Genomic DNA, 14473 nt, shown 5'->3' on the forward strand with positions numbered 1-14473 from the left:
GATCGGCAAGTCCACTCAGCACCACATCCCCCTGTACCACATCACTCCATCTCTTCTCTAGCCCGTGCCGCGCCCGTTTACCCCCCTCGATCCTGCCGAATAAAAGCTGTTTAGGCATGCGGTGGCTGGGCATGCGGGCTACATGACCCAGCCAATGCAGCCTTGCCTGCCGGAGGAGCTCACCGATGGGATTAGTGAGTTCCTCACACAACCCAGCCTGGTTAAACCCAGGATGGATCATAGGCAGGCCAGCCTAAATGTTTCTAACCGGCGAAGATGCTCCATTAGGGGGGTCCACGTTTCGCAAGTGTAGAGAAGGGAGGGAATGACTGTGTCCGAGAAGACCTGAAGCTTCGTGCGGAGCGCAGACCAGGTAGCTTCCACAAAGCGTTACGCAGCCGATTAAAAGATAATGCCACTCGACTGATTCGGAGTAAGACCTCTGCTGCTAAACTGTAGCCTGTCATGAGTACACTGCCCAGGTATGGGAAACTCTCCACTCTCTCCACAACTGCCCTATCACCGATTGGGAGTTGTGGGGGTGGAGTGTCCGATGGTACAAAATATCCAGGCAGGTGCTTAGTTTTGGTGGGGCTGATGGTAAGGCCCCACCTCTTAGTGGCACGCTCCAGGTTCAGCAGCAGCGCATCCAACTCCTCCTCTGAGTGAGCAGCAATTATGAGATCATCGGCATACATAACGTGGTTGAGCAATAGGGAGCCATCCCTTGACCACACCCGGGCATCGATCAGCCTCCCATTATATCTGTAGAATGGAAATTCCTCCGCTACAGCTATTGAAGGCTTCATGAACTACGTGGTCAAAATAGATGTTAAATAATGTGGGAGCCAGAGGACATCCCTTTCACACCCCAAGGTGTACAGGGAATGGCTCTGACTCCCGGCCACGTAGTTTTACCCGGGCCTGCTCACCATCATGAAGGTCCTTAATGAGCGTAAGCAGAAGGTCAGGGACTCCAAAAGCACGAAGAACAACCCAGAGCCCAGGCCTACTGATGGTATCATAGGCCTTGACCAGGTCAATGAAGCAGAAATGTGGATCTTGTAGGAATTCCCTACACTTCTGCTGTAGCAGATGGACAGAATATATGGCATCTGTGCAGGACCGCCCTTTCCTGAAACCGCATTGGGGCTCCGCAAGCCTCTCCTCAGCGTGCCTAGCAAGGCGATGTTGAATAATCCTTGCCAGGACCTTTCCCGGCACATTGAGGAGTGAGATGCCCCTGTAGTTGTTACAGTCTGTGTGCGGTCACCCTTCTTAAAGAGGGGGACCACCAGGGCATCCTTCCAGTCCTGCGGAACTCGTCCAGTGGTCCAGACTGTTGTTATCATGTCATGTAGGGCAGTCTGTGCACAAACGCCACCCTCCCTCAGCATTTCACTTGGGAGATCATCTCTGCCCGGTGCCTTTCCTGGTCTCAGACTCCGGATCGCCTTCAGTACTTCCTCAACAGATGGCACCTCAGCCAGCCACTCACACGGGGTGAATTCCTCCTCCAATATTTGAGGCACCGCAGCCTCAGCAGGGTTATCCCCACTTTGTGCCATGATGTTTTCCTGGCTGAGAGATTTCCCCTCCCCCAGGACCTCACAGAAATGCTCAGCAAATCTGCAAACCTCTTCTTGGGGGTCGGAGATTGGATCACGGTTCTTTCCTCTAATGATGGTAATAGGTGTGGCGCTGCAGGTTACTTTTTTGATGGAGATAAATAGTGATTTTTGATCGTGGGCCACTGAGGCAGACTCCATCTCCTCAGCAACCCACAACCACCACCCATCCTTGAAGCGCCTCCCGGCTCTCCGAGCGAAGGTTGCGGTAAGCCTCATTCTCTGATGTGGGATGCTGCAGAAGATTAGAGTGGGCCTTTCGCTTTTTCTCAACAATCCTGAACACCTCCTCTGTCAGCCAGGGTCTCTGCGGAGGTCTGGACCATGTACCGAAAGCAGCCATTGCAGCTGCATGAGCCACAGTCCTAAACCTCGCCCATTTACCCTCGACATCAGGAGGATTGGGGGACGATGCCAACCCCAGCCACAAGCGATGATGAAATTCTCACTTGCAACTTACATCAGCTAGCTGAGACCAGGCCACCTTAGGTTGGAATGGGGTCTTGGGTGTACACCCACCACCGGAGTGGAAGAAAGGCATGCGCATCTTACAGATGACAAGTCGATGGTCAGAGGGCAGATCAGCTCCACGGTAGGTCCTGGTGTCAAGCACATGGGCTCGCATCCGCTTGTCCGTCACTATGTAGTCCAGCAGATGTTCTTGCTTGGACCCGGCATGCATTCATGATGTTGTGTGGATGCGCCGATGCCAGAACAGCGTGTTGGTAATTACAAGCCCATGGGCTGCACAAAAATCTAGCAGCCTCCTACCGTTGTTATTGAGCTGATCTGACCCATGCCTTCCAATCACTCCAGACCAGGTGCCAGCATCATGACCAACTCGGGCATTGAAGTCACCCAACAAGATGACTCTATCCCGAGGGGCCACTTTAGCCAGCACCTGTGACAGGTCATCGAAGGCATCTGACTCATCGGCCTTGCCTGCATCCCTCCACGGATGTTCGTCTTCAGTGGGAGCATAAGTAACCACGACCACCACTCCTCACCTCCGGTTGATGGGAATGCGAGCACAAAGTAGCCTTGGGCTTACAGCTTCCCACACCTCACCGCTACGCTCCCACATCCCCTTCATTTTTTTGTTCAGTAGAAGAGCCACTCCCTGTTGTTAAGGCAGTCTCCTGCCCCGAGTAGAGGACTGCCCACCCCTCATGGTGGCAGGAGCCAGAGCCGGTCCACCGGACCTCCTGAATGCCACAGAGATCCAGGCGATACCGGTCCAGCTCCCGACAGAGGAGTTGCAGCCTCTCCTCCGCAGTGAGCATTCGAACATTCCACGTGGCCATCTGTAGTGGCTTTTTGTTGTTTCTGGAGGAGCCTCGAGGGTAAAGATTCAATCTACTGGCTCCGCCAATTGGGGTTTGGCCAGGAGACGTCATAGACGCCTGTCCCCTCGGGACCTCCGGCACAAGCTTATTTATTACATATTTTTCACGTGGGTTTGTGGTAATTTATTGAAGGTGGAGGGGTTACCAGCCCCTCGCACCCGTCCAGAGCTCCAATTTAGCCGCTGTGGTGGTCACCAACGCCCACGGCAGCGTTGCCCGTCCGGCACCATGAGGAGGTAGGGGGTTGTTTTTGCTGGACTACAGACACACAGAGACACACACACACAGGCACACACGCACACAGACACACACACAGTCACACAGACACACAGACACACACAGACACACAGCCTGTTACAGACTGTTGGGGCAAGTGATGTTAGAAAGCAGCGCCTATTTAGTGAGTGGCTGAGTGAGTAGCTAAGTGAGTGGCTGAGTGAGTGAGTGGCTGGGTGAGTGTGTCTGAGTGAGTGTGTGAGTAAGTGAGTGTCTGAGTGAGTAAGTGGCTGAGTGAGTGTCTGAGTGAGTGTCTGAGTAAGTGAGTGGCTGAGTGAGTGGGTGAGTGGCTGAGTGAGTGTCTGAGTGAGTGTCTGAGTGAGTCAGTGACTGAGTGAGTGGCTGAGTGAGTGGCTGAGTGAGTCGGTGGCTGAGTGAGTGCGTGTCTGAGTGAGCGAGTGAGTGGCTGACTGAGTGGCTGAGTGAGTGAGTGTCTGAGTGTCTGAGTGAGTGAGTGTCTGAGTGAGTGAGTGAGTGGCTGAGTGAGTGGCTGAGTGAGTGAATGGCTGAGTGAGTGAATGGCTGGGTGAGTCAGTGAGTGTGTGAGTGAGTGAGTGACTGAGTGTCTGAGTGAGTGAGTGAGTGGCTGAGTGAGTGACTGAGTGAGTGACTGAGTGAGTGACTGAGTAAGTGAGGGTCTAAGTGAGTAAGTGGCTGAATGAGTGTCTGAGTGAGTGAGTTGTCTGAGTGAGCGAGTGAGTGGCTGACTGAGTGGCTGAGTGAGTGAGTGTCTGAGTGTCTGAGTGAGTGAGTGAGTGGCTGAGTGAGTGGCTGAGTGACTGAGTGAGTGAGTGTCTGAGTGAGTGAGTGTCTGAGTGAGTGACTGAGTGTCTGAGTTGAGTGACTGAGTGCGTGATCTCTGCCACATGCACAGAGGTGGTGCTGGAGGTGCAGAGGGAAGGTCGCCAGCCCCCACTGCGCCCTTCTCTGGACCCCGTCGTGTCTGGTGCTGACCCTCTGCCTGAGCTCGCTCGCCTCGCCGCTCGCTGCTGGGACGAGAAGCCGGAGCTGCGGCCGGACTTCAGTGCCATCCGCCAGGCCATGCACAGACTCAACAGGTGCGTGCAGTCAACCAGCCACTCACCCAGCCACTCACTCACTCACTCAGCAACTCAGCCACTCACTCAGCCACTCAGTCACTCAGTCACTCACTCAGCCACTCAGTCACTCACTCAGACACTCACTCACACAGCCACTCACTCAGCCACTCACTCACCCACTCAGCCACTCATCTCTCACCACAGCGGACAGACCTCCAACCTGCTTGACCAGCTGCTGTGTCCCATGACTCAGTACACCGCCACTCACTCACTCACTCGCCCACTAACTCACTCACTCACTAACTCACTAACTCACTCTCTCTCTCACTAACTCACTCTCTCTCACTAACTCACTCACTAACTCACTCACTCACCCATCTCTCACCACCACAGCGGACAGACCTCCAACCTGCTTGACCAGCTGCTGTGCCGCATGACTCAGTACACAGCCACTCTCGAGCAGCTGGTGGAGGAGCGCACAGCGGACTACCTGGAGGAACGGGCCCGGGCCGAGAACATCGTCTACCAGATCCTGCCCCGGTGGGCCGCGTCACTACGTAGTGCATAGTGTAGTGTAGTGGGTAGTGTAGTGGGTAGTGTAGTGTGTAGTGTATAGTGTAGTGGGTAGTGTAGTGTAGTGGGTAAGGTAGTGTAGTAGGTAGTGTAGTGTGTAGTGGGTAGTGTAGTCGGTAGTGTAGTGTAGTGGGTAATGTAGTGTGTAGTGTGTAGTGTAGTGTATAGTGTAGTGTGTAGTGTAGTGTATAGTGTAGTGTAGTGGGTAGTGTAGTGGGTAGTGTAGTGTGTAGTGTAGTGGGTAGTGTTTAGTGTAGTGTGTAGTGTAGTGTGTAGTGTAGTGTAGTGTGTAGTGTAGTGTGTAGTGTAGTGTGTAGTAGGTAGTGTAGTGTGTAGTGTAGTGTGTAGTGTAGTGTGTAGTGTGTAGTGTAGTGTGTAGTGTAGTGGGTAGTGTAGTGTATAGTGTAGTGGGTAGTGTTGTGTGTAGTGTAGTGTATAGTGTAGTGTATAGTGTAGTGAGTAGTGTAGTGTAGTGGGTAGTGTATAGTGTAGTGTGTAGTGTAGTGTATAGTGTAGTGTAGTGGGTAGTATAGTGTAGTGTATAGTGTAGTGTATAGTGTAGTGAGTGTATAGTGTAGTGTATAGTGTAGTGTATAGTGTAGTATATAGTGTAGTGTATAGTGTAGTGTATAGTGTAGTGTAGTGTATAGTGTAGTATATAGTGTAGTGTATAGTGTAGTGTATAGTGTAGTGTATAGTGTAGTGTATAGTGTAGTGTATAGTGTAGTGTATAGTGTAGTGTGTTGAGTGTAGTGCAGTGTGTAGTTTAATATATGCCATTGTATGTTGTGCCATAGAGTTGCGTTGAGTTGAGTTGCATTGAGTTGAGTTGCATTAAGTTCCATTGAGCTGAATTGCGTTGCATTCATTTGCAGTGAGTTGCATTGAGTTGCATTGCATTGAGTTGCAGTGAGTTGCATTGAGTTGCATTGAGTTGCACTGAGTTGCATTGAGTTGCGTGTCGTTGCAGCACTGTGGCTGAGCAGCTGAAGAGGGGACAGAGCGTGGTGGCAGAGGCGTTCCACTCCGTCTCAGTCTACCTGAGTGACATCGTCGGCTTCACAGCTCTGTCTGCTGAGAGCACTCCCATGCAGGTGCCTTGAGACACACACAGACACACAGACACACAGACACACACAGAGACACACACACAGTGACACACACACAGAGACACACACACAGAGACACACACACAACAACAACCGCCATTCGCCACTAAGTGGCGGTGACGTCACCACGATGCTTGTGCCAGGCCAAGTGCACCTTGAGGCCACGTGAAGTGTCGAACGCCCGCTGGTAGGAGGTCACGGGGCAGACCCAGGTGCCACGGGTCGACTGACCGAGATGACCGAGATGACTGGCTGATGCACCACCTGTGCCCCCTACTGTACCAACTTGCTGTGCTTTAGCCACCCGGCGCTCCGCTCGTTGTTGTGAGCGTCGCTCCTCCGCCCTCCGTTGTTGTTGGAGGGCGACTGCCTCCAACTGCTCAGTAGCGTCCTTCACGAGCCTCCTCCACTGAGGCCGATCTTGACACCGCTGGTAAAAGTCATCGGCAAGTCCACTCAGCTCCACGTCCTCCTGTACCACATCACTCCATCTCTTCTCTAGCCCGTGCCGCGCCCGTCTAGCCCCCTCAATCCGGCCGAACAAAAGCTGTTTAGGCATGCGGTGGCTGGGCATGCGGGCTACATGACCCAGCCAACGCAGCCTTGCCTGCCGTAGGAGCTCACTGATGGGACTTTTCCCAGATCTTTCAAGGATTTGTGAGCTCCTCACACAATCCAGCCTGGTTAAACCCAGGATGGATCGTAGGCAGGCCAGCCTAAATGTTTCCAACCGGCGAAGATGCTCCACTAGGGGGGTCCACGTTTCGCAAGCTTAGAGAAGGGAGGGAATGACCGTGGCCGAGAAGACCTGAAGCTTCGTGCGGAGCGACAGACCAGGTAGCTTCCACACAGCGTTACGCAACCGATGAAAAGATATTGCCGCTCGACTGATTCGGAGTGAGACCTCTGCTGATAAACTGGAGCCGGTCATAAGCACACTGCCCAGGTATGGGAAACTCTCCACTCTCTCCACAACTGCCCCATCACCAATTGGGAGTTGTGGGGGTGGAGTGTCCGATGGTACAAAATACCCAGGCAGGTGCTTAGTTTTGGTGGGGCTGATGTTAAGGCCCCACCTCTTAGTGGCACGCTCCAGTCTCAGCAGCAGCGTCTCCAACTCCTCTTCTGAATGAGCAGCTATTACCAAATCATCGGCATACATAACGTGGTTGACCAATAGGGAGCCATCCCTTGATCGCACCCGGGCATCGATCAGCCTCCCATTATATCTGTACCAAATGGAAATTCCCCCAGTACAGCTATTGAAGGCTTCACGAACTACGCGGTCAAAATAGATGTTAAATAATGTGGGAGCCAGAGGACATCCCTGTCGCACCCCAAGGTGTACAGGGAAAGGCTCCGACTCCCGGCCACGTAGTTTTACCCGGGCCCGCTCACCATCATGAAGGTCCTTAATGATCGTGAGCAGAGGGTCAGGGACTCCGAAAGCACGAAGAACAACCCAGAGCCCAGTCCTACTGATGGTATCATAGGCCTTGACCAGGTCAATAAAGCAGAGATGTAGGTCTTTTTGGAATTCCCTACACCTCTGCTGTAGCAGACGGACAGAAAATATGGCATCTGTGCAGGACCGCCCTTTCCTGAAACCGCATTGGGGCTCCGCAAGCCTCTCCTCAGCGTGCCTAGCAAGGCGATGTTGAATAATCCTTGCCAGGACCTTACCCGGCACACTGAGGAGTGAGATGCCCCTGTAGTTGTTACAGTCGGTACGGTCCCCCTTCTTAAAGAGGGGGACCACCAGGGCATCCTTCCAGTCCTGCAGAACCCGACACACACACACACACAGACACACAGGCACACAGGCACACACACAGACACACACACAGACACACACAGAGACACACAGACACACACAGAGACACACACAGAGACACACACACAGAGACACACACACACAGACACACAGAGAGATACACACACAGACACACACAGACACACACAGAGACACACACACAGAGAGACACACACAGAGACACACACACACAGACACACACACACAGACACACACACAGACACACACACAGAGCACACACAGACACACACACAGAGACACACACAGAGACACACACAGACACACACAGAGACACACAGACACACACACAGAGACACACAGAGACACACACACACAGACACACACAGACACACACACAGACACACAGAGACACAGAGACACACACAGACACAACAACAACAACCGCCATTCGCCACTAATTGGCGGTGACGTCACCACGACGCTTGTGCCAGGCCAAGTGCACCTTGGGCCACGTGAAGTATCGAACGCCCGCTGGCAGGAGGTCACGGGGCAGACCCAACAGGTGCCACGGGCCGACTGACCGAGATTACCGAGATGAATGGCTGATGCACCACCTGTGCCCCCTACTGTGCCAACTTGTTTGTTCTTGTGTGCAGGTAGTGGCTCTGCTGAACGAGCTCTACTCATGTTTCGACGAAGTCATTGACAGCTTCGATGTCTACAAGGTAGTGGCTGCTGTCTGTGTGTGTGTGTGTCTGTCTGTGTGTGTGTCTGTGTGTGTGTGTCTGTGTGTGTGTCTGTGTGTTTGTCTGTGTGTGTGTCTGTGTGGGTCTGTGTGTGTGTCTGTGTGGCTGTGTGTCTGTGTGTTTGAGTCTCTGTGGGTCTCTGTGGGTCTCTGTGGGTCTCGTGGGTCTCTGTGGATCTCTGTGAGTCTCTGTGGGTCTCTTTGAGTCTCAATTGGTCTCTGTGGATCTCTGTGGATCTCTGTGGGTCTCTGTGAGTCTCTGGGTCTCTGTGGGTCTCTGTGGGTGTCTCAGTGGGTCTATGTGAGTGTGGGTCTCTGTGGGTCTTTGTGGGTTTGTATGGGTCTCAAGGCACCTCTGTGGTTGCTGCTACCTGTAGGTGGAGACTATTGGCGACGCCTACATGCTGGCATCAGGCCTGCTGGCACCTGACGATACCAGCAGGAGTCCCAGCACAAGTAGAAGCACAAGTAGCAGCACAACCAGCAGCAGCAGCAGCCAGAGTCAGCACCAGCAGCACTGCTCGCTCGCCAGAGCAGCCTTGGCACTCCAGGCCAGAGTGAGGGTGTTGGGGATTCCACACCGGCCCGGGCAGAGACTCCAACTGCGGGCAGGAATACACACAGGTAGGGAGGGTGGGTGGGTGTGGGGGTGGGTGGAGGGATGGGGGTGTGGGTGGGGGTGGGTGGGTGGGTGGGGGGTGTGTGTGGGTGTGTGGGGGGGGTGGGTGAGTGGGTGTGTGTGAGTGTGTGTGGGTGGGTGGGTGGTGGGTGGGTGGTGGGGGGGGTGGGGGGGTGGGTGTGTGGGTTTGTGTGTGTGTGGGTGGGTGGATGGGTGAGTGAGTGGGTGGGTGATTGGGTGGGTTAGTGGGTGAGTGGGTGAGTGGGTGTGTGTGTGGGTGGGTGTGGGTGGGTGTGGGTGGGTGTGTGGGTGCGTGGGTGTGCGTGGGTGTGCGTGGGTGTGCGTGGGTGGGTGTGGGTGAGTGTGGGTGTGTGTGGCTGGGTGTGGGTGGGGGTGAGTGTGGATGTGTGTGGGTGTGGGGTGTGTGTGGTGTGTGTGTGTGGGTGTGTGTGTGCGGGTGTGTGTGTGTGTGTGGGTGTGTGTGGGTGTGTGTGTGTGTGGGTGTGTGTGTGTGGGTGTGTGTGTGTGTGGGCTTGTGGGTGTGTGGGTGTGGGTGTGTGTGTGTGGGGTGTGTGTGTGTGGGTGTGTGGATGTGTGTGGGTGTGGGTGTGTGTGGGTGTGTGTGGGTGTAAGTGGGTGTAAGTGGGTGTGTGGGTGTGGGTGTTGGTGTGTGTGTGGGTGTGAGTGTGGGTGGGGGGGTGATGATGATGATTGTGGTGATGGTGATGGTGGTGATGATGATGGTGGTGATGATGGTGATGATGATGGTCATGGTGGTGATGATGATGGTGGTGATGGTGATGGTGGTGATGATGGTGGTGATGATGATGATGGTGGTGATGGTGGTGATGGTGGTGATGGTGATGATGGTGGTGATGGTGGTGGTGATGGTGTTGCAGGCCCCGTGTGTGCAGGAGTGGTTGGTCTCAAGATGCCGCGCTACTGCCTGTTCGGTAATACGGTGAACATCGCCGCTCGAATGGAGTCACATGGAGAAGGTGAGAGAGTGGAACACTCACTCAGTCACTCACTCAGTCACTCACTCAGTCAGTCACTCAGTCACTCACTCAGTCACTCAGTCACTCACTCAGTCACTCACTCACTCAGTCACTCACTCACTCAGTCACTCAGTCACTCACTCAGTCACTCACTCAGTCACTCACTCAGTCATTCAGTCAGTCACTCACTCAGTCAGTCACTCACTCACTTAGTCACTCACTCAGTCACTCACTCAGTCACTCAGTCACTCACTCAGTCACTCACTCACTTAGTCACTCACTCAGTCACTCACTCAGTCACTCAGTCACTCACTCAGTCACTCAGTCACTCACTCAGTCAGTCAGTCACTCAGTCACTCACTCAGTCACTCAGTCACTCACTCACTTACTCACTCAGTCACTCAGTCACTCACTCACTCACTCAGTCAGTCACTCACTCACTCACTCACTTAGTCACTCACTCAGTCACTCACTCAGTCACTCAGTCACTCACTCAGTCACTCAGTCACTCACTCAGTCAGTCACTCAGTCACTCACTCAGTCACTCAGTCACTCACTCACTCACTCACTCAGTCACTCAGTCACTCACTCAGTCACTCAGTCACTCAGTCACTCAGTCACTCACTCAGTCACTCAGTCACTCAGTCACTCACTCACTCAGTCACTCACTCAGTCACTCACTCACTCAGTCACTCACTCAGTCACTCACTCACTCAGTCACTCACTCAGTCACTCACTCAGTCACACACTCAGTCACTCACTCACTCAGTCACTCACTCACTCAGTTACTCAGTCACTCACTCAGTCACTCACTCGGTCACTCACTCACTCAGTCACTCACTCACTCAGTCACTCAGTCACTCATTCACTCACTCAGTCACTCAGTAACTCACTGATTCACTCAGTCACTCAGTCACTCACTCAGTCACTCAGTAACTCACTCATTCACTCAGTCACTCACTCAGTCACTCAGTCACTCACTCAGTCACTCAGTCACTTACTCAGTCAGTCAGTCACTTAGTCACTCACTCAGTCACTCAGTCCCTCACTCACTTACTCACTCAATCACTCAGTCACTCACTCACTCAGTCACTCAGTCACTCACTCAGTCACTCACTCACTCACTCACTCAATCACTCAGTCACTCACTCACTCAGTCACTCACTCAGTCACTCAGTCACTCACTCACTCAGTCACTCACTCAGTCACTCACTCACTCAGTCACTCACTCACTCAGTCACTCACTCAGTCACTCACTCAGTCACTCACTCACTCAGTCACTCACTCAGTCACTCACTCACTCAGTCACTCATTTCTCCCGTAAGAAATCAAGGGAAAGGAAATAATCCGTTCCAGAGGAAAATAAATGATATTTTACGTGGCATGTTGTACATTTAATGGGGTTGTATGAAACAATTTAGACACCGAATACTCAAATGCTACAGAAGCCACGTGACCACGTTGCTGCCAGCTGCGCTGGTCACGTGACATGGCTCTACCCTCCATGGGGGCAGCCCCCACCCCACCCCCATCCCCCCCACCCCTCTCCCCCACGCCCCCCACCCCTCTCCCCCACCCCCACCCCCCACCCCCCCACCCCCCCCACCCCTCTCCCCCCCCACCCCTCTCCCCCACCCCCCCACCCCTCTCCCCCACACCCCCACCCCCCACCCCTCTCACCGACCCCCCCACCCCTCTTCCCCCCATCCCCCCCACCCCTCCCCCACCCCCATCCCCCACGCCTCCCACCCCTCTCCCCCACCCACCCCCATCCCCCACTCGTTAATAACAATACTATAAATTCGTTAAGAAAATCCTTGCAGTGATGTTGTTGTTGTTGTTTTCTCTCCACAGCTCTCAAGATCCTTGCAGTGATGCTGTTGTTGTTGTTTTCTCTCCACAGCTCTCAAGATCCTTGCAGTGATGTTGTTGTTGTTGTTGTTTCTCTCCACAGCTCTCAAGATCCTTGCAGTGATGTTGTTGTTGTTGTTTTCTCTCCACAGCTCTCAAGATCCTTGCAGTGATGTTGTTGTTGTTGTTATTTTCTCTCCACAGCTCTCAAGATCCTTGCAGTGATGTTGTTGTTGTTGTTGTTTTCTCTCCACAGCTCTCAAGATCCTTGCAGTGATGTTGTTGTTGTTGTTGTTTTCTCTCCACAGCTCTCAAGATCCTTGCAGTGATGTTGTTGTTGTTGTTGTTTTCTCTCCACAGCTCTCGTGATCCTTGCAGTGATGTTGTTGTTGTTGTTGTTGTTTTCTCTCCACAGCTCTCAAGATCCTTGCAGTGATGTTGTTGTTGTTGTTGTTTTCTCTCCACAGCTCTCAAGATCCTTGCAGTGATGTTGTTGTTGTTGTTGTTTTCTCTCCACAGCTCTCAAGATCCTTGCAGTGATGTTGTTGTTGTTGTTGTTGTTTTCTCTCCACAGCTCTCAAGATCCTTGCAGTGATGTTGTTGTTGTTGTTGTTGTTTTCTCTCCACAACTCTCAAGATCCTTGCAGTGATGTTGTTGTTGTTGTTTTCTCTCCACAGCTCTCATGATCCTTGCAGTGATGATGTTGTTGTTGTTGTTTTCTCTCCACAGCTCTCATGATCCTTGCAGTGATGTTGTTGTTGTTGTTGTTGTTTTCTCTCCACAGCTCTCAAGATCCACGTGTCAGCCTCCACCAAGGCGGTTCTTGAAGAGAGCGGCGACTTTTATCTGGAACCACGCGGGGAGCTGGACATGGAGGTGACCGTGACAGTGACAAGTGGCTAGCAAGTCACCTACACAGGGCGCTGTCTCCATGACTACCTACTGACTCAGTCACTCACTCACTCACTCAGTCACTCACTCACTCAGTCACTCACTCAGTCACTCACTCAGTCACTCACTCACTCAATGGCTAGCAAGCGTAGTCACCTACACAGGGCGTTGTCTCCATGACTACCTACTGACTCAGTCACTCACTCACTCACTCAGTCACTCACTCAGACACTCACTCAGTCACTCAGTCAGTCACTCACTCACTCAGACACTCACTCAGTCACTCAGTCAGACACTCACTCAGTCACTCAGTCAGACACTCACTCAGTCACTCACGCACTCACTCAGACACTCACTCACTCAGTCACTCACTCAGACACTAACTCACTCAGTCACTCAGTCAGACACTCACTCTTCTCAGTCACTCAGTCAGTCACTCACTCACTCAGTCACTCACTCACTCACCCATTCAGTCACTCAGTCACTCACTCACTTAGTCACTCACTCACTCAGACACTCACTCAGTCAGTCACTCACTCAGTCACTCAGTCAGTCACTCAGTCAGTCACTTACTCACTCACTCAGTCACTCACTCAGACACTCACTCACTCAGACACTCACTCAGTCACTCAGACACTCATTCAGTCACTCACTCAGTCACTCACTCAGTCACCCACTCACTCAGTCACTCGCTCAGTCACTCACTCACTCAGTCACTCACTCACTCAGTCACTCACTCAGACACTCACTCAGACACTCACTCAGTTACCCACTCACTCAGTCACTAACTCACTCAGTCATTCAGTCAGTCACTCACTCACTCAGGCGCTGTCTCCATGGTTACCTACTGCCTGTAGTCACCTACACAGGGCAATGTCTCCAAGGTTACCTACTGACTGTAGTCACCTACACAGGCGCTGTCTCCATGGTTACCTACTGCCTGTAGTCACCTACACAGGGCGCTGTCTCCATGGTTACCTACTGCCTGTAGTCACCTACACAGGGCGCTGTCTCCATGGTTACCTACCGACTGTAGTCACCTACACGGGCCCTGTCTCCATGGTTACCTACTGGCTGTAGTTCGTGGTGTTGTTGTCTTCCAGGGTGGAGGGTCTATGGCGACCTTCTGGTTGCTGGGGGAGAGAGACGGAGCATCGGAGGGGCGGGTGGAAGAGTCGATGCAGTGAGGAGGGTGGAGAGGGGTGGACGGACCACGCCGGGATGGGTGGAGCGGAACGCGATGGAACTACCAACATCAACACCATTACCACCATCACCATCATTACCACCATCACCACCATCATCACCACCACCACCACCATCATCACCACCACTACTACCACCATCATCACCATCACCACAACCACCACCATCATCACCACCACCATCACCACCATCATCACCACCACCATCACCACCACTACCACCATCATCACCACTACCGCCATGATCACCACCATCACCACCATCATCACCACCACATCCGCCATCATCACCACCACCACCACCATCATCACCACCACATCCGCAATCATCACCATCATCATCACCACCACCAATATCACCACCATCACCATGGTGCTGCTGACTGCCAGTAAACATCGTCACAGATGGAAGCTACA

At 53.0% G+C, this 14473-nt stretch overlaps 1 protein-coding gene across 1 annotated transcript in view; it reads left to right on the forward strand.

Moving 5' to 3' along the window:
* LOC133339701 (atrial natriuretic peptide receptor 1-like) overlaps positions 1-14038 on the forward strand; it is a 52176-nt gene extending 38138 nt beyond the window's left edge. The window contains exons 13-21 of the mRNA XM_061547854.1: positions 4125-4308; positions 4684-4830; positions 5834-5957; positions 8403-8471; positions 8869-8909; positions 8982-9115; positions 10010-10108; positions 12745-12836; positions 13955-14038. Of these exons, the coding sequence (XP_061403838.1) occupies positions 4125-4308; positions 4684-4830; positions 5834-5957; positions 8403-8471; positions 8869-8909; positions 8982-9115; positions 10010-10108; positions 12745-12836; positions 13955-14038 (974 nt within the window). The remainder of the gene's footprint in view (positions 1-4124; positions 4309-4683; positions 4831-5833; positions 5958-8402; positions 8472-8868; positions 8910-8981; positions 9116-10009; positions 10109-12744; positions 12837-13954) is intronic.
* The last annotated feature ends 435 nt before the right edge of the window (positions 14039-14473 follow it).

The sequence above is a fragment of the Lethenteron reissneri genome, unplaced genomic scaffold (genome assembly GCF_015708825.2).
Source record: "Lethenteron reissneri isolate LAM-NWPU_2019-01 unplaced genomic scaffold, ASM1570882v1 scaffold_210, whole genome shotgun sequence".
Classification (NCBI taxonomy): Eukaryota; Metazoa; Chordata; class Hyperoartia; order Petromyzontiformes; family Petromyzontidae; genus Lethenteron; species Lethenteron reissneri.